This window comes from Camelus dromedarius, chromosome 30, assembly GCF_036321535.1.
Source record: "Camelus dromedarius isolate mCamDro1 chromosome 30, mCamDro1.pat, whole genome shotgun sequence".
NCBI classification, from domain to species: Eukaryota; Metazoa; Chordata; class Mammalia; order Artiodactyla; family Camelidae; genus Camelus; species Camelus dromedarius.
The window spans coordinates 2,067,123-2,087,509 of NC_087465.1; the positions used below are offsets into that span (position 1 = coordinate 2,067,123).

The 20,387-nt window shown below is 44.3% G+C and overlaps 1 protein-coding gene across 5 annotated transcripts in view; it reads right to left on the bottom strand.

Annotated features, from left to right (window-relative positions):
* The window catches only part of RB1CC1 (RB1 inducible coiled-coil 1), an 84,076-nt gene that overhangs the window by 44,465 nt on the left and 19,224 nt on the right, over window positions 1-20,387 (bottom strand). For 4 of the 5 annotated variants that reach the window (XM_064480813.1, XM_064480812.1, XM_064480814.1 and 1 more), the window contains 11 exons: window positions 17,974-18,176; window positions 16,394-16,820; window positions 11,384-11,554; window positions 8,845-9,029; window positions 8,494-8,680; window positions 8,331-8,412; window positions 8,152-8,213; window positions 6,643-6,746; window positions 6,086-6,212; window positions 4,098-5,998; window positions 1,664-1,829 (listed from right to left, as the gene is read on the bottom strand). In XM_064480813.1, coding sequence (XP_064336883.1) covers window positions 1,664-1,829; window positions 4,098-5,998; window positions 6,086-6,212; window positions 6,643-6,746; window positions 8,152-8,213; window positions 8,331-8,412; window positions 8,494-8,680; window positions 8,845-9,029; window positions 11,384-11,554; window positions 16,394-16,820; window positions 17,974-18,176 — 3,615 coding nt within the window. Of the gene's footprint in view, window positions 1-1,663; window positions 1,830-4,097; window positions 5,999-6,085; window positions 6,213-6,642; window positions 6,747-8,151; window positions 8,214-8,330; window positions 8,413-8,493; window positions 8,681-8,844; window positions 9,030-11,383; window positions 11,555-16,393; window positions 16,821-17,973; window positions 18,177-20,387 lie in introns of those variants that run through there. The other variant, XM_064480815.1, reaches the window with a different exon arrangement.

A 20,387-nucleotide genomic window follows, 5' to 3' on the forward strand; every position in this document is an offset into this window, starting at 1 on the left:
TAGAAAAGGGAGACTTAACAAGAATGTGGCATTCTTGGACCTAATTTAGTGAATTCATCAAATACTGGGTTAAACCGACTTCCAGCCAGAAGGCAGACAGGACGATCCCTCAGAAAGAGCATTTAGGGTGCACCTGTGCAGTAAGCCACTCCTCTGTGCATTGCTCACATGCAGAAAGCAAAAAGAATAGTCCTAACAGTGCATTAGCTGCTTTGTCTTCATAGTCTTTGCTGCTTCTGTAATACGAAGCGGATTTTCAGAAAACTTACCACAATTGTAATACACATGTTAGAAACAAGGTTAAGGTCAGAGACAGCTAGGCCCAAGGCATCCCTACAAAACTAGCTCTAAATCAACTTAGCAACCACTACTTAACATCCAAACACTACGGAAAATCGGAAGGTGTCTCAGGAGTCACCTCTCCTCTCACTTTACAAGTACTGGAGGAAGAACTAAAGTTGAAGAGATGGTTTCCATCTGCCACTTCACCCCCACTGGATCCTGGAGGCCTGCGCCCGCAAACGTGCTCCCAGAGGAGCCCGCAGAGAGAAAGGCGGCCAGAAGGAGACAGACCTGTCTCAGGCAGGATGAATCCGCTGAAGAACTGACAAGTTCAGAATTTCAGAAACAGAGACGCTGTGAGTGACCTGCTCACTGACGATCTCACTGAAAGCTGGTGACTGCTCCCACCCTGGCAGTTACTTCCCTGGTTTCCGCTACACACACCCTTCCTTTTTCCGATTGCCCATCCTCATTCCTCCTTTTCGGCCCTTCTGTCTGTCCCCGAGCCCTGAAATTTAAACTTCGTAAGTAAGGGTTCTGACCCACACTTGTTCTCTGGTTGACATTTTTTGAACTCTAAAAGGATACTGAGAAGAGTGAAGCTGTACCACACGGTATCACACATGTGAGTCAATGACGCCGCATCCACCGGCTTCAGGAGCGGCCTCCGCAAGGTAAACAAAGGATGCCGGTGTCCCCGTGCCTGTCCCGACACCTGCCCGGCCCCGCAGCCCCCGCTCTTCTCCACGTCCTCGCCGCCACCTCTGTCGCGCAGAAGTGCTCCCCTACTGCTATCCAGACCATAGCTGGCGTACAGGCTCCCTGACGGCCATCCCAGTCCCGGGGTCTGGGCCCTGCTCAGCCCACATGCGTTGCCGCTCCCCGCTGATCAACGCCAATTAAGTGAATCACCAAAGTTCAACCATATTCCACCGTAACCTGCTGCTGGCCGATCACATCAATACAATTATCAGCATGTAATATATAATGAAGTTCTAGCTTAGAGGAAAAAACCCAAGTATCATCTCTGTAGCGGTACAAATATAAACACCTTTATTTGCAAAAAACTAATCTGGGTTGTGAAGAGGTTAAATGATGTTTCCGAGATCACACAGACAGCTAAGAGACTGGAAACACAATTCACATTTCCTAATTTCTAATCTAGGACTATTTCACTGTGAAGTACCTGTGTGACGTAATGACCAGTAACAAGCAAACGCTTTTATCATGAAGACATTTAATTTGTGTCTCAGGATCAGTGCAGGAAGAGCACACCTAAGATGTAAGAAACCCCAGCTACACAAGGAACTTGTATTTGTTGATGTATGTTCACCTTCTTTGGCCCTAAAATAAATGAAACGAGGGCAGGGGACACGCATACCTGCTGTTCCGCGATCAAAGATGTTCGAACATTTTGCATTTCTTCATTCTTTCTTTTCTCCTGCTCTTCGAGTTGTTCTAGAAACTTAGCTTTTTCTTCCTGCAGTTTTTCTTGAAGTTCAGCAACTAGGCTTGAAGAATCTTCTCTGGCAGATTCAATGGCATGACTTTAAAAATTAAATGCAGTATTAAAACTTTTTCCCAAAATTACAGATGCAATCACAAACATACCAAGTACCGTCAACAGATGACATCAGCAAGGCTAAGTGTCTTCCTCATGCCTAACAGCGGTGACTCGGGGTTAATGACAGTGCTAGGTGAACCCTTTACATCTGGCCCCAAAAGAGAAACGAGCAGAGGGGCAAGGCTCAGCACAGATGACATGCTCCCTGACACCGACACGGCTGAACAAACATGTCTGATAAACTCAGGATAATCAGCTTCTACCAGCAAAAGGTAATGCTTTTGGTGTAAAAGTCAACACACTTCTCAAGAGCTCAGTGTCAGCTTCAGTCCTGCCTTCTCTGTAATGCAGCAGGCAGGACAGCTGAGAGGTGAGAAAAGAAACAGCCTGCAGAACACACCTGGGGAAAGGCTTTTCATTTTTAAAACAGGCTTTGGTTCATTTTGCTGGCTAATGAATAAATAACACAAAACTAAAGCGAACTTAAATGTCTACCAGCAGAAAGCGCCACGTTCCTTCCTCTGAGAACGCACTGACAAAACAGCGGAGGAGCGGAGAGGCCCAGGGAAGGGGAGCAGGCACGACCTAACACTTACTTTAATCCTATCTACTTCCAACCTAACAATCCTTTACATCTGGAAGCTTGTCCAGGTGGATCATTACTCTCATCAAAGGTGTTACAACATGCCGAGCCTCAGGAGAAAGGGTGCCATGTAAATATTCCCAAACTATTTTAAATAAATCTTAAAACATGTAAATGTTCCCAAACTGGTTTTAAGTGTACATTTACTCAACTTCAAATGACACGTAATGCTTTTCACAGCCTCTCCTTTGGGCGAGAGGAGAGGGGATTTGCAGGGTGGGAACTACAGGCTGCATGATCTCAGGGTTACCAAGGACGCAGAATGGAAGCATGGAGACGGCCACATCCAGCAACAAAGAGCCAAGTGAAACACCTCCGCAGCCGCAGTAGAGGAAGTACCATGAATGGCAGGGGTTTCAGGCTGAGAAGAAGAAACAAGCTAAGACACTGTCCGAGGTAAAAGATGGAGTGGGTGATGGAAGCTGTAAATAGCGACTGGAGTTGCGAGGCTGGTTACAGAAATAAAGAGCAGTGGCGAATCCTGTACGTAATAACCACGTCTCCCCACCCTGCCCCAGTGCCCTGGCATGTGACACCATCGTGATGAGGGCAGTAGCCCTGGGGCTCCGCATCTACCTAGCTGACCGTCAAGAGAGAGCGCGTCTGTACAAGGTGAGCGAGCACCAGTCTGCCACTCGAGGGTGGCTGGAATGATATGGAGGGAGAAAGGTGTCCTCGGTGACACGAGGGACAGAAGCCAAGCCATGTGGGCAAGACCGCAGCACTGGCAGTCCGGTGTAGGTGGCAGCGGGACTAGGACCATGGGGTCAGAATGGGCGCCCAGTCTGCCCCGCCTGCCGTCCCGCCGTGGCTCCCCTGCTCGGACCTCACCCGCACTGGACTGTTTCCCGAACACCTCTGCAGCTGAGGTCCGGAGGGTACCACATATAATACATTGTATACCTGTAAACAGATTCCCTTGGAAGAATTAACACTAGAACCAATCGATCATGTTCTAGAAATTGTTTATTAGGCCATAAAAATCTCAATAAATTTTAATGGAGCAGAAATACTGAAGACTTTTTTCTCTGATCAAAGACAGAAACATGAGACAGTAACAATAATAAAAATGCAAAAACCCCACTACTGTATCAAACCTGGAATTTTACATTACCTATTACCATTTGAACCCAGAAGAAATAACTAAAATCATAACAACCATGAAGTTACACAGCCTTAAGCTAGAATTCAGCCTTTACTAAACACTGCTCAGAGGAAACTTCTTTTATACCTACATACACGGTTTAAAGAATGAAAACACATAATTTTCAAACGAAGAATTTAGGGGAAAAAATTAAAAATAAACTAAAAGGAAATTTATGAGTTAAAAAAGGACAAAGAAGATCCTGAAAACATTTGAGATTTTCAAAAATATTTCTCTGGAAATCCAAAATGCGAATCCATTTTTAAAAGCTACACTAATGGAGTTATGTTGTTTGTTATTTTTAAAATGTTTATTAAGAAACACTAAAGAGTTTTTACTTTATAAAATATTTCAACTGTTACATCTAAGATAAGTGAGTAAATCAACGTATGTGATTACACACACAATTAAGACTTGAATCATGACTTCAACTTGATGATTACAGACTGAGGTTAATTTCTTACCTTTTTGCTATTTGCCCCTCAAGATGTTTGACTTTTTCTATTAATTCTTTCTCAACAGCTTCTCTTTCCAACTTCAGTCCTTCCAGGGCAGTCTGAACGGCTGCTGCTTTTTCACAAGTGAGCTTCTGCAGTAGCTGTTCTCTCTCCTGCTCCTGGCTCATGACAAGTTTCTCTCTGTCCTTCTCAAGTTTCTGGATAATAGCTTCGTACTTCTCTTCCTGCTGGGCGATTTTTTCATCTTTTTCTTTTTCAAGAGCACTCAAGTCTGAGTCCAGCTTCCTCTGCAGCTCGGCCAGCTCTCCTTTCAGGCTCTTTTCTACTTCACACGCCTGCTGATGCGAGGACGTCACTCTGCTCAGCTCGGCCCTGAGCACGCGGGACTCCTCCTCGTGTCTGCTGACCAGCTCGGAAATACACTCGTCTTTCTCACTTGTCATTAAAGTTCTCAGCTCCGCCAGGCCCACCTGGTAACTTTCATTATTATCCTGAATCTTCTGGTTTAGTTGCTGGATCTCTGTTCTCATAGTTTCTGTCTCCTGTTTAAGGAGAGACTTTAAGGTCTCCTTCTGCTGGGCTCTGCTTTCTTCCAGCAAAATCTTTATTTCATCAGTTTCTGCTTCCTTCAACGCGAGTTCAACCTCCAGCTTACACCTCATGTCCGACAAATCTGACACCTTGAGTTTCAACTCCTGGAGCTGCTGTTCTTTTTCCTGGATGACCGCGGCGTGGGAATCCTGCATCTGCTCAATTCTCTGCTGACTTTCCTTTTCCAGTTTCTCCAAGCGAGCCTGGTGGTCGGCCGCCAGCTTCTGGAACTCCTGCGCGTGCCGGAGCTGCAGGGCGCCCTCGAGCTCGCGCCGGCGGCTCTGCTCCAGGCCCTGCAGCTCGGCCCGCAGCAGCCGCAGCCGCTCCTCGCCCAGCGCGCGCTGCCCGCGCAGCTCCTCGCGCGCCGCCTCCCGCGCCTGGCGCAGCGCCTCCACCTCGCCGTGCTGCGCGCGCAGCCGCGCCTCCAGCTCCTGCAGCTTCTGCTCCTTCTCGTTCTGCAGGCAGACGACGGCCTCCTTCTCGTGCTTGACCAGCGCAAACTCGTTGTCCTTGTTCTGCAACACCTCCTCCAGGCACAGCAGGTCCCCCTTCAGCTGGCTGATCCTGCGCGCGCTCTCCTCGCCCTCCCGGACCAGCGCGGCCAGCCTGCCCTCGTAGTCGCTCTGCAGCGACCGCAGCTCCTCCTGGTGCTTTTCAGTTAGTGTTATTTCCAAGGCGTACTTTACTTTCTCAATAGCGTTCCTTATTTCTCCTGCTGTACACGTTAAAGAGTCGGAGAAGTCGCACTGCTCCTTCTGCACGAACGCCCGGAGGCGGCCCAGATCCTCCTTGAGGCCCTGCAGGCTGAGGCGCGAGTCGCGGGCCGAGGCCCGACAGCCCTCCAGCCGCTCGCTGAGGGCGGCGCGGCCGCCCGGGTCCTCCGGGCCGCGCGCGCCCGTGTCCTGCATGCGCCGGCTGTCTATGGCATTGATGACCGACGAGTACAGGGACTCCACCATCATCTCGGGGCTCTGCGGGTCACTGATGGGGTTAGGAGACGATAGGTTTTCTTCTATGACAAACTCATTCACAGCAGACATGAAATCTGACTCAGGGCTTTCTGCTAACGAATCCAAGTCTAACGAAGCCTGGTGAATAGTCTGCTCTATGTTCGGGTGGGGGATGGTTTCAAAGTCAAACGTATGTGCATCAATGCTGTCTGGAGACAGTTCTTCTAAGGGACACACCGCGGGACACAGGGCGTCCTGCACAGCGAGCGGAGGCGGCGTTCGGGCTGAGGTAGTAGTTGTCATGCCTGTCGCACTTTCTGTCCGGGGTGAGGAAGCCGACTGGGGGGACGTCTGACTCACGGAGGCCTGGAAAAGAGAGGGACAGGCTTTCAGAGCTGCGGCAGCACAGGCATCTACACTAACGGGGGGACCGTTTCAAAGAACGCGACTTGCCTTTTGTTCACTCAGGAGATCGGTAATGGTCTGTGACATCTCATCCAAACTCTGGGCTGCCTTCACCAAATGATGCAGAGCGAGTACGTGCTGGTGCAGAGGCTCAAAGTCACAAAGCAAGGGGACCCTGAAACACAGAGCAAATTAGAGTTCTGACTTCATAATGAAAAATGAGTAACTACAACAAATATTTTAATCTATGCCAAAAATAACTACAGCATTATCATCCTCTTTCAACCAACAGCAGGAATACTTTCAGACTGAGACACATCATGGAAGGGATCAATCGGAAATCTCCCGCAGTATGCAACAACACAGACCACCACCGGAAAGGAACTACCTTCCTGTAGGCATTCCATTTCCTCTACTTTACCTTCATTTTCTGAACCTTATTTTTTGATCATTTTTATACTCCCCAGAAATGTCCCAAAGCAGCCACAGAAGAGCCTGCCTCTACTCTGGCGTCTCCTAAGTGCGCTGCTGCTGCTTTGCACAGCTCCAGAGCAAAGACAACACCGTGAGGTGACACCCAAGGTTAAAACACCAGTGACGTTTACCTGAGGAATGGCTGAACTTCAGACGGACAAAGTGATTGCAGAAACTGTAAATCTTTTAGTGAAATATCTGGAAGTTCACAGTCAAACTTTCGAGGCTTCTGTGTCTATATAAAAAAATAATTTACAAAAAAATATACAGGGCAAATCAAATTCATAAATGGTTTCTTAGTATAATCAAGTTCAATATAACAAGCAAAAATGTTTCAAATGATGTACCCATACTGGAGAAACAATAAAATAATCAAACAAAAATGAAGGGCTATTCAGTGAGGACACGCTACTATGTCTCTGAGTCTGAAATAACCAGGACATGAAAGCTGCTGCTGATCAACTGACATGCCCCTCTGCTCCCGTCTCCTCCCCCGACCTGGCTCTAGCATCTCTATATGGGATTCTAGCTCTCCTGCTCCCCCTTCCCCTGCCTGGCTCCAGCATCTCTGTACAGAGTTCTAGCTCTCCTGCCAGCGCCCGGCTCCAGCAACCCTGTAAGGGGTTCTAGCTCTCCTGCCGACATTAAAGGAACGCACTTGTTTCCCTCTCGCACAGGCGTTCCCAGTTTTCATCTGACCCTCAGCATGGTCACGAAGCCCCTGCCAGCCTGAGACCTGTATCTATTCCTGTAACCTCCTGGTGCACCGTGTTGTTTTAATGTAGTAAAAATAGTTTTTTCTTTACTTCTTTCCTTGCCCTTCACTTTACCTTTTCACTACATTTTCCAAAATACAAAGTCTTAGTCCACGTAATCCTCTTAAAAAATGAGTATCTACCATTTCTCTATAAAATTGCCAAGAACTACATCTTTCAAGATAACTCCAGGTGTCTCAGTCACGAGCCATGCAGTTTAGGGACGTCAGGACGCTCCTCACCAGCAGGGCTCCTACGTGTGAATGAGTGTGGGAAATCCGCCCGTTACAACACTCATTCACACGTACACAGAAACACATACATCTAAAGCCCTAAGAAGCCCTGCAGCACAAAACACGGTGAATAGTCAAGGAGTATGTCTGAGGAGAACACAGAAAACCTATAGCGCTTCCAAACTTCTTTGACCATGGAATCTGTTGTTGGTTTTTCCTAACGTAGTAAGATCAGCGGTCCCAGGTGGCCCTGGTTCAGAAATACAGCAAACTTACTTGTCGCTGTTTAATGAAGCTTACCTGATGGGTCGCCCTATTCTGATCTGTCCAAACATGAATGAGAGGGGAGGGCAGGGAATGGGGCAGGAGGAGAAGGGTGGGCGGGGGGAGTGACGGGGGAGGAGCAGGGGGCAAGGAGGAGGGAGACACCGATGGGGAGGAAGAGGATCTATTCCCACCATCTCAGCAGTGTCGCCTGTGTTGTGAAGACTCTGTATCAGAAACTATGAATTTACATTAAAGCTTTTTGGCAATGATCTTTTAAAGCCAAAAACAGTTTTATTTTGATAAAAAATGTCTGCTTCTGATAAAGATCTCTACCTCTGAAATGACCACATACAGGATTTAGTCATGTTAGAAAATAAATACATACGCAAAAGGACGGGGGCCAGGAGTCCAGTCCCCTAAACAGACGGTTTCTTAGAAAAGACTTCCCTGTGTAAAGAAATGAACAATATGGTTATTTTATAACTCATGCTAGTAATGCTACCTTCTTATCTGTGAAATAAAACCAGCATTTTTTTCCTTAAAAAATTAAAAAAGAACACTTACTAAATAATTTCCCAAAGGATTCCCTTTTTGACTTTTCAGCCTCATATAATCGCTTTCCGTCCTTGACTAAAGCACCAGCCCACTGAGGAGAGGAGAGCTTGTGTTAATAATCACCCAGTTCAGGCAGGCTCAGACACAATGAAAGCAAATTCAACCTGCGTACCTCCCTGTAGTGTTTTATGAACATTTTTCTCCTCACGACCTCGACAACAGCTAAGCAGTACACCTGAGGAACCGTGCTCAGGGCTTCCACAGTGCGGACCCTTTCCACCAGCTCCACCACGAGGCGCAGCAAAGCCTGCAGCTTCTCTCCGTCCTGGTCAGCGTGAAGCATCACGAAGCAACACCACCTGCAGAGCCAAGTCCAGACACACAGACGCTACAAAAACCATCTCACCCCATGTCAATCGACAGATGAAGGGTTTCAGTACAGTTTAAAATTACTCCATCACTTGGGAGAAACAAAAAATATCAACCCTCAACATCCCAAATTAGATATAGCAGAATCACTTACTTCAGCCTGACATGCAGGTTATTTGCAAGTTCTTGTTTGGCAGTGGTACACTTCTGTTTAATGTCCAACAGTTTTCTATGATTTTGCAACATAATCATCAACTGATTTGCGTGACTCAGGCACAAATCAGGTAACACAGATGCATCCTTCAAGTTTTCAGCTCTCATCTGATTAGCTAAAAATCCCTTTAACAGAAAATATGTTAAAGAACATTAAGTCTCATGAAAGGCACAAACATTCATTTCAGAGGAAAATCTGTTAGACATGCACTGTTCTACTTTCAAATAAGACTTAAAAATCTCCTGCGTTTCTGAGTTTAGTGGATGTGTCCACAGCAAAAGATTCAGAGCTTTTAAGAAGTTTATGCTCATCTAATGCTGCTCCATTTTCAGGCTAGAAGAAAAATGAGACCCAGGAAGATGAAGCTCTGTACCCAGGGATGCAACAGGCAAACGAGAACCAGAACCTACGTCCCTGAGCCTCTACCACACACACAGCGGCCCCGTCCGGGCACAGCCAATAAATAAACACGGCCACTGGCCTGAAGTTGCAAAAACCAGCAGATACAATCTAATCAGTGATAGCCGATGGGAGACCACACACTTCCCTCAGTAACAATCAATCAACTGACCTTGTACTTTTTCTTGAAGTCATTCCTCTCACCACTGTTTCAAGGCTACTGTATTTTGTTCCCCTGACCTTTGCTCATATTTTGAGAATAATGAGCTTTATAGTACATTTTATTATTCTGTAGGAAAAATAATTATTGTAGTGTGTTTATAGGTTTTTTCCTACTCTGCTGTCACATTCTGCTCACTGTCACACTTGCTGCTGCAGATGGTTATCCCCCTGCCACACGACCAGCCAAGGGCAGCAAGTGTGTCTTCTTCCTTTCTGGTGGTTCGCTCTCCTTTCTTTCATGTTTTTCCTAAATATTACGAAAATATTTAGGTTTAAATGATGTGTATTAAAATAAAGCCGAAGTGGCTAAATATCTGAAAATAAGACAATTTTAATAGTAATATTATATCTTACACTTCTTCCAATGTGCTGCAAGACTATGTTTTTCCTGTAATTTAATCCATTAAAAAAATAATTTACTGCTTTAATCAACCTCCTGTGGTAAAGTCTTAATGGGCTTTCAATTAGTTTTTCCCGAATCCGAGAAAAACAGAATCAATCCAGTTCATGCAGTACAAGCCCAACGCAAGAGAAGTACCAAGCAAGCCACAGCCCACCACAGCGTAGCCAAACTGCTGAAAACCAAGCCAAAGGCAAAGCACTACAAGCAAATCACTAACAACTGGGAATTCTCCATCAAGAGAAAATATCCTTCAGAAACAAGGTGATGTAAAGAAATTTTCAAATGACAAAAAGTGAATTTTCCACTCAAAGGAACTACTAAGGGCTATTTTAAAGTACAGTAGACTTTACTACGTCAAGGCTGCATGTATTACTTAAAAGGAATACAGCTAATACACAAGAAAGACAACGTATCATAACCGCGTTGAGCTTATTTCAAGAATCCAAGCATGGTCCAAGATTAGAAATAGAATGTAACTTTCTTATTCTGATGGGGGGTTTTCTATTAGAACAGGAAGGAAAAAAAGGCTACAAATATTATAATGGTGAAATGTTGACTGTTTTTTATGGATCAGGAATTAAACAAGGATACCTACTAGCACATCTACTTAGCATTGTACCGGGGTTCCATTCAGTGTTTGGACAAGATTAAAAAAAAACCCAGCTCACGGTAAAGCGGCTTGACCCAAAATCAAAAGAGAGAGTAAGAGAAACTGGTAATTCATTACAAGGTGAACTCAGCAAACTACAAAAACGCTGTAGGTATTTTAAACGTGTTTACAAGGACTGCAGCATGGTTATACACATTTTACCTACCTACACCATACTGCATGGACTCAGCCATGCAGGTGAAACAAAACACCTGTACCCATTAGAACGATTGTTCAGAGGTTCTAATGAAAGAACACATTTAGAGGGGAAACGCTGGCAGGGAACGTTAAACCAGAAGAGTGAATGTTAGTGTCACCTCTTTTGCTATAGGCTGTTTTCCAAGGGCTTGAGGGTGGGAGGCAAACGAAGCGGCCTGAGGTGCAGTCACGTGTGGGGGGAGTGTCTAGGTCAACCATTCTTCACAATTTCGTCACCTTCTTTTGGTTATAAATCTAATTTGGTAACAGAGTTCTTGGAACACTGCATTAAATTAGACCTAAAAACCTAAGTATTAGTAAATTCTTAAGCCCTTTACTTCCCCCGAGGAGGGAGCAGGGGCTTATCAGCACGACACGCTCGGCCTCCCCCTCAGCCCGCGCGCGCCCCCTGCTGCTCGCAGCGCGCGGTCCACCTTCCCGCGGACAGCACGGCAGCCGGCCCGGACCTCACCCAACCCGAGGAGCGCAGGGGCCAGTGGCACCTGCATGAGCAGTGCTCGTGGTGCACAGCACGGTGAGGCTGCGCACGAAATACTGTGCAGGAAAACCGCACACTCCTTTTCCTGAGAGAAGTCTGCGAGAAGCACCTGAGCAAGCTCTTTCTGTTCGTTGACGAGTCGGCCGCAGCTGGCGATCATCTGGTCCAGGGCGTACAGCCGGTCTTCCAGCCCTTTGATGGCTTTCATATTCTGATTATCGAGATTGGCAATAGTTTGACGGCATTCTGCTATAAATGGTCGAATAATCCGTGGATCAAGCTAATGACAAGCAAACACACATGAATGAAATTTTCAACAAATGGTTTAAAATATATTTCACACTATTCTGATAACCAAGCTTCAAAGAAAAACAAACAGTGGAAAATGGAGAAAAGCAAAAGCATGAGAAATCAAGGGTGTATTTCCACAAGAAGGTCAAGAACAGGGTAATTATGATGTTAACCAAACACAGGAATGCCGACACAGGAATCCAGTTCTAGGGACCATATCTTTCAATTCAAGCCACCATCTATTCAATTCTCAATATCCCACCAAAAACATTTTTTTCCCAGGTCTTATGAAGTACAGCAGAATTAATAATAACACTTTCTTGGGTCATTAACTGATCAACGCGACTTCCCTCTAAAACATATCAACACCCCTGCCCTGGAGATGGCTGTGTTCTTAGCCTGCATCTCCTCAAGGAATTTGCTTGACCAACTACGCTTTCTTACTCTTCAACCTCTCCTGTTGCCTGGCTTTAACTCTACAAATTTTCTGGAATTTATGGAAGTCACAGAACCCCAAAACTTTCCCTCAACCCTGCTGGGCCCTCCCCTGAAAGAACCCTGTACACCGGCCGTCCTCGTCCAGACGCCCTGCCCCTGCTCCCTGTGCGGCTCCCACGCTCACGCTGAAGACACTTGTCGCGCGTCCGGCGTTACCCCCGCTGGCTCCTTCAGGACCCGCTCTGGCAGCTCCTTGCGCCTACTACCCCCAGGGACTCCGTGCTGCGGCCCACTTTCCTGCTCCTCACGAGATTTCAGCAGTAACCACAACTCCAAGGAGGGAACCCCAGCCCCTGTTCAACCCTTCATCCTCCTCACAAACTCTCAGTCTGTGTTTCTGACTACTTGCTGCTGCCTCCACAGGGACACCTGTGGTATCTTCTATCACTGACTCACTAGGGCTGTCTTCTGCTGAAACCCCTAAATGGCTCCCTTCTGCCCACAAAGACATCGGAAAACACGGAATACTGAACCGCCTAGTACACGCAGACAAATGTTTCTCTAGCTCTGATCTCTGTTCGCAGTGAGCGTCCCCCTAGCCGCTGAAGCCCACGTCTGTGTGACTGTGAGGGTCCTAGTCAAACGCCACCTCCTTCATGATGTCTTCCCTGATCTTCAGTCAAAGAGACCTTAAATTATTTATTTTAGGTACAGTGTCTGGTACACAGAGAACATACAAAGGCAGGTAAAAATGAACTGTTCTATTGTTACCAAGAATTCAGTATAGTCAGTAAGAAGCTGCATTTCTAGTACCTCAAAGTTAACATGGCCGCTATGTAATACAGCCAGCACCTGCTTTGTACAATGTTAACTAAAATTTGTTAATAGGTGAATGTTTTCTCATTTTTGTGGTGACTCCAATGTGCACACATTTCCAATCCAAAGTAATGACTAGGTATAAATTATGTGGGTGATAAAAGCCTTAAAAAGATGACTAAAATAGACTCAAATTTTCAACCTGGGCAAAATCACAACTATACATAAAACACAGCAGTGATTTAAGGAAGAAAACCCAAACCCCAAACCACGGCTCCCGATTATGCAGTTTCTGTGTCTCACAATTCACTGGAAGTACAGTATACAACACAGACAAGCACAGAAGAATGTTTGAGACTCACTGAATACAGGTTACACAACCTGAGTTCCTAAAAGCTTATTCTACTTAATATTTCACTCCATCAGTGCACAAGTAATGACAACTAAAATTTCCAGTCTGTGAATATTTTAAATTATGTATTTTAAATCACAGATTTTTACTAGTAATGATTCAGCAAAGTTTCAATAATTAAACACAGTGCTACACTAATTTTTCAGTCTGGTGCTTTTTCCCCTGACAACTACAAAGGTTAACATTATTGTTGTCTAAAACTAAAAAGTTTCTTACCTTCTCCATTCTTCCCACCTCACCTCTAAACCCACCCCACTGCACAGAGTAAACAAGAATATTCCAATCAGGTCACAGGTCTCCTGAATGAAATACTAAGAAGAGATTCAATAACTTATGTTCATATCATTCTGGAAGGCTGAGAAATTATCTAACTAAACATGTTTCCCACTGTCAACCATCAGATTTGCAAGTCAGTTTGTCTTTTGTAGTATAATCTGAAATAGAGCACCCAAGAGTTGTTCTAATACGAACACAATACAGTCTAAGAAAACATGTGAGTATACAAAAACGCAGCAACAATTCTAGATTCTCCTTGATATGTGAGGGTAAAAACTAAAAAGTTTGTGAAATTAGCATTTATCAATCCACCCAAATATCGTAAAATAGAGAATTTAAATGACTTATTGTGGATGACAGAGGTCAGAAATGAAGTACAGTGCTACGATCTGAGCCCTTATGATTCCAAATCATACTCAAGCTCCATGATACCTGCCTCTTGACTCAGTTTTTGAAAACGGCTTCTGACTTTGGCAGTTGGAAATACATGTTAAGAATACTACTAAAATTGGTTAGTCTATAAAAATGATGGCTTTAACCAGAATTTGCTTTTGTAGAAGAGTATCAAAACTTGGAACATTTTTTAATTAGTTCATTGGCAATGAGCACTCCTGCTATCAGAAAACCTGGCAGGCAGCTGTTCTGGACAATTACGGATTGAACATGTGATGAAAAGAAGGCATCTTGGGTGAGAGAGATCCCATACTCAGGTCAGTCGATCTTTAGAAAAGCCATTAGTAGTATCAAGAATACACAACACTACTGAGAGGAGCAAAGTACTAATCTAGTCAAACCATCACGGCAGAGTGCCGTTTACTACGCGGCACATCCCACTAGGAGCACGTACTGTTATTGTGTCCAGCACAAACAAATACATAAACTGATTCTTCAAAATGCGTTTTCATCTCTGCTGAGCAGAACATTTCGGTGTCACGCGAGCGTCACTGATGACAGCGCTGTACCACAGCCGTGTCCGCTGACTCCTGACAGCGCGTGTAACGCAGGGGCCGCCACCCTGCTCTCACAACATGAAGACTTCCCACGCTGCCGCATGAGCTGCCAGCGACCGCTCCCTCTGAGAAGTCGATGATGCGACCCCCTGGCAACACCACCACAGCTAACTTCCGTTTTCGGTAGGTAAAAATGCTTGTGAATCCTCATTCATCCAGTAAAGGACCATTGTTACCTCCCTCCTGTCCTACAAAGGGCTTTGCTAGATTTCACTTCAACATGCAAGCGCAGAGCCGAGGGCAAGCCCGTCAAAAACGGCCTCATGGTCTAGAGCCCGTTCTGACTCATGTGGAATTACAAAAATTATAAAAAAAAAAAAAAAAAAAAAAAAAGAAAGAAAAAATGAGATTTCAACCATCCTATCACAATCACGTGGCTGACTTTCCACAATTCCAGATGGATTTTTTAGACTACTAAAACGTCAGTAACTTGACCAGAACACTAGTTTTCATTCATTTTCGGCATAATCTATTCCACACTTCCCTGCCCTGGCAAGTCTGAACTGAAGCGTTCTCTGACCACAAATAATAAACGGCCACAATGAAAGAAACGCCGGAAGGGTGTCATCAAGGAAACAGGTACTGGAAGAATTAAGAAGAAACGTGGAACCCATTGCATTTTACTGTCCAGTAACTTAAACGAGGAAAGAATGTTGCTATTTTCAGGCACCCAGACAATGTGCTGCCCTCCTCTCAATAACAAACCAAAGACTAAGTCTCTCTTCCAACTGAATGAAAAGTTTACCTTTGAAAAAAGCTTAGCTGCCCTGCCCATGACCTTCAGACAACCGCAGCCTTCAGAATATCATTTCATGCTCCTGCACCCCCGACACACGGGCCCGTCCCCTTCCACGCAGGCCTCAAAGATTTCTCCCAGCTCACTCCTCAGATCTGAAGAGGTATTGACTCCCCAGGTTTCTGTAAGTGTACTCGGGGGAGAACTTAATCTAAAACACAAGCTCACTGTAATTATAAAATACAAAAACACAATGTCTACATTCTGAATTTTAAAATGCATCAGGCAGACGCAAAACTACTTCTTTTAAACGTCAGAAATCGGTTCCAGGAGGTGTGGGGTGGGACGATTAGAAAGAGGCCCGTCGCAGTTTCCTGGGAGACGGAGAAATTCAGTACTTTGGTGCTGGCTACTCTGAACTAACCACTCAAGGCTTCTGTATTTCATCAAATGTAAACCATTCTCCGTATAAATTTTTTTTAACTGTAAAGATAAAAATGAAATTATATCATTAATATTTTTCCCCTAAAAGCTTGGAACTTCTATAGCATTTGTAAATGTGAACACCAGATTCATTACTAAGTGAATGTAGGACACAGGGCAGGTCAGAGGCCGCCGAACACTGCCCTTTTACCGGTTTACTTGTACTGAGAGTGCTCAGGACTCAATGCACAAGGATGAAAATCATACGACTGTTTTACCCAGGCCAGTACAGAAAGCCAGGACGGAGGTTCACCCAGAGGATGAAAGAACCTGACTGTAGGGACAAACTAAATGACAGGAGATACTACAAAGTCCAAGTGAAATTACTGGGTCGGGGGAAAAAATTCAAAGTACCACCACCATCACAACTGTCCCCAGCGGAGGGGACACAGCAAGGCTCGGCACTGCACAGAATTTCTCCTGTCTGCCCTCCGATAATCTTCCCAAATGTACTATCAGCTCTCGAGTAAAGTTACAAGTTCAACGGTCTGATGTGTCCAAGCTCATACACATGGCGATAATGCTTGATTCCACAGCCCATCATTTCCACTCCAGCATGGCACTCACTCCCCGTTACTGCATAGGAAACATTTAGTGTCGATAACATAACTTCACGTGGTAAAATGACCCAAGGAAAACCAAGTTACCGTCACTTACCCTGCTCATGGAATCAAAGCACTTCCTGACCAACGATTCCACGTCATTAGGCCTATCCTGAACATTGATCCAGTCTAACAAAGAAACATTAAAAAAAGGCAGATCGCCATCTTTAGCATCTACTGAAGTTTCGTCCTGCTGGACAGTACTTTGACAAGATTCCCTAATTTCCTTTCCACTTTCAGCATCTGTGGGGTCTGGGGCTACGTGTTCCATGGACTTGTGACATGAGGCTGACGAGGATTTGTTCGTCGTTGCAGGCATTTCGGGAGACAGCACCAGTTCCGCGGAGGTCTTCACCTCCGCCTTTTCTGAGCCTTCGCGTTCAGGTAAGGAGCCCAGTCTTCCCAAACATCCCCTGTAACTGTGTCTGGTCAGGCACTCCAACAGCGGGATCTTGGCCATCACTGAGACCGCAGTTCCTAAACTTAAAATACGAAAGATCTGTCAGTAAAACAATGGGACTGCTCTAGTTAGAGATCAGCATTTTGAAAGAAAGAACACTGTTAACACACACACACATCTTACCACCTCGCTAATAATTACACGCACCTAAAGTAGTCTGTGAGGTGCTCTCAGTTAGACAGAGAAACACGTCGTTAGACACAGCAAAGGGTACTGCTCACACACTGAAACACCCTCTAAAGCAAAGGCAGCAAGTGTATGCTAAACAAGTGGACAATTGGTTTTTAACAAATCTTAAGGTATAAAAAACTTGAATTTATAAAGAAGAGTTACCATACCAGTCCCTTAAAGTTCAACATTTTGTCTTTAAGCTAATAAAATATTTTCGATATACTGAAAGTAGAGGATAAAATTAACACTTTTATAAAAGATTACGATAACGCTTGCATTCATCAGACCCTGAAACAGACAGAAAGGTAGATAGATGTATGTTGTCAAAAAACATGGGAAAAGATAAAATCTGGATGATTTGACTTGTGTAAAAACATAGTAAAAGTATTCAGGCTCCTACATTAAATTACATTAAATTAACCTCTCTGAGAGAACTCCCCTGCAAAAAGTTACTTGAAAAGGTAATTATAAAAACGTTTAAAAGCTCTTTCCCATCTTAATTAATCATTCCCTTCCTCCCCGAGATGTGTCCCATTGTCAACTTAAGGCCAAAATGTTCTAAATATTCGTACCACAAAATAGAGAAACTTGAAATAATAAGGTTTACTTCATTAAATAAGAAAAGAACATGCTACTTCCCTCTAATTCAAATTGAATAAAAAATAAATTTAAAAAGAACCAAAAGTGCACAAAACACTGAAACTGTACATATACATACAACAAAAATTCTTGGGTTCCTAAATGACTTCAAAAGTATTCTGAGCCTTTTACATAAAGAATACAGAAGTCAGGCATGTGGTAGACGTGAAGTACGTGGGGGATAAAACTGACCATACTTTCTAGATTTTACAGTCCATATAAGTCATCATGAAAGTCTGAAAAACATGAACTTCAGTTATAATAAATACAGGGCCTATTAGAAGCGAAGTTACCATTACTAAAACAGATAAACTACAAAGGTGTTTACACAAATGTCTTATTATCCATTTTAATGGCAAACATACTGAGTAAGTTTTAACTTGATGTCCTCTATGGATTGCAGATAATTTGAATAAATACTTTCAAATTTGAAAAGTAGCTTTTGGTAGGAATTTGAACAATCCTCCAGATTGGCCATGATCGCAGCCCAGCCCTGGTGCTGCAGGTGCTCATCGTGGACCAGACCTTCACAGAACGAGCAGAGTTTCTTGGCAACTTCATACATTTCCTGCATTGGAAGACAAGAAACGAACAGTGAAAGAAGGTAATGTCTGTGTGCACGTCCGCACACGGGCACTCACACACACACACACGAACGTGCCCTGAGCACATTCCGAGGGAAGCTCTGCTGAAGGAACTTTTTAGTGGCCGTTCCTGTCTTCGCTGTGGCAACACAGAGAAGCTCACCCCTGCTGGGCGTCCACACAGCTGGAGTGTCCACCCCACTAGGGCGTCCACACTGCTAGGGTGTCCACACAGGGCAATTCAGCAAAAACTGTGAAACACAAGGCTCTGAACTTTCTACCATGGAATGAATGCCACGTGGCAATGACTACAGACCACTAACACACGCAGTTACACGAATGAGTCTCAGGAACACAGTGCTGAGTCCAAGAGGCCAGACACACAACAAAAAAAGCCGTTTTGGGGGTCAGGACACTGGTTAACTTTATGGAAGAGGAATAACAGGTACTGAAAGGGGGAAAGCATGAAGTAGGGTGATACATATTTTAAAATTTGTGCTCACTTTGTGAAAATGCACTAAAAATGAATGTATCATGATTTGTGCATTTTCAAACATATATCAAGAAACAAAAATCCATTATTAATTTTACTGACAGTAAAGATAACAGTGCAGGTCACATAACAAGCAGCCGGGTAGCCTGACTCCAGAGCGTGCTCCAGACGGCTGGCCCTCAGGGCCTCTCAGTCCTCACACGATGGGCGGCCTGGCCTGCGGGCCCGGTTGGGGCTGCAGCGGCTCTGGGTGTGGGTTAAAACCTGAGGACACACTCTCCCTCCACTTCCCGTTCTTTATCGTCACTTTCTCAGTGATTCCTGGACAGGGATTCTTTCAAGGGAACTCCAAGTCCATTTTATGTAACACAAATAAAACAAAAAATCAAAACTCCCCCCACCGCCCAAAAGCAAAAATGCCTCATCATGGCAATTAACTGTGATTAATTAAGCTCATGAACACAGATAGATAGGAAGTAGCATGTGACCACAAATGTTAAGAATGATAGTAAGCATCCATCTTCTGCGCTGACTCTAGCAGTGCACACGCAACGGGCATGTCACAGGGATGGCTGATTAGCGGGGCCGCACAAGGATGACACGCAAACTCGCAAAGCGTTCCATGTTTTGAATATACGTGTGTGTGTGTGTGTGTGTGTGTGTGTGTGTGTGAGACTGAAGCACCATGCTGCACTCCACAGAGTCACACAAAACTGTAAATCGACCATACCTCAATTTAAAAAAAAAAAGTATCTTTTCATTTGATTATGTTTTATGTCCTGGAACAGAATTTTACAGACTTTTGTTGTTGCTGCTATTGAGAATGCAATATATTTTTCATTTTTTTCCCCAAAACAGGGCCAATACAGAGAAATCTGAATAATGTCGATGTATTTATCACACACCCAGTCAACCTTACAATTCCTTCCAATGGGTTTTTATTAAATTCTCTTGAATTTTCCAAGTATGCAATCATAACACCTAAAATGGATGTTTTTCACTTCTTTTCCATTAATTTCATCACTTACTTGATTTTTTAATTTTAGTACATTTCCCAGAAGTTCCAAAAGAATACTGAACAGATTTTCTCTGATTTATGCAAATGACTCTAGCTTTGCACTGACTTGAAATCTCATTACTTTTTTATACTTGGTCTAGTCTGCATTACATTTATTCTGTTCCCTTCTAGGGCTATTGAATTTATTAGGAACAGCGGCCGAATTCTAACAAATGTCTCTTTTGGACAACATTAATATGACCCTATATGTTTTTACCTGTGAAGTATTCATGATTAAGGCAATTAATTATATTAATACATTCCCAAATACTGAGCCATCCTTGCATCCCCAAAACATCTGCTTTTTTGCTATTAATATATTCTTTTGATACTCTTCTGGGTTTTTAGCCATAAGAAAAAAGTATATTCTGTATTTTCAGATTTGGAGTATTAAATCTAGTCCACAAGGTTTTTCTTGATTATGAAAGAGATGTATTGAAATCTCCCTCTGAAAAATTACTGTGGTAAAATACTCATAAACCCTACCATTTTAACCTGTCTGCGGGTGTACAGTTCAGTCCTGTGGACTCATTTGCACTGCTGTGACCATCCCAACCGTCCATCTCCAGAACTGCTATCACCCGAACCGGAACTCAGCATCCATCACGTAAGAACCCAACAGCCCCTCCCTGTGCAGCTCCTGGT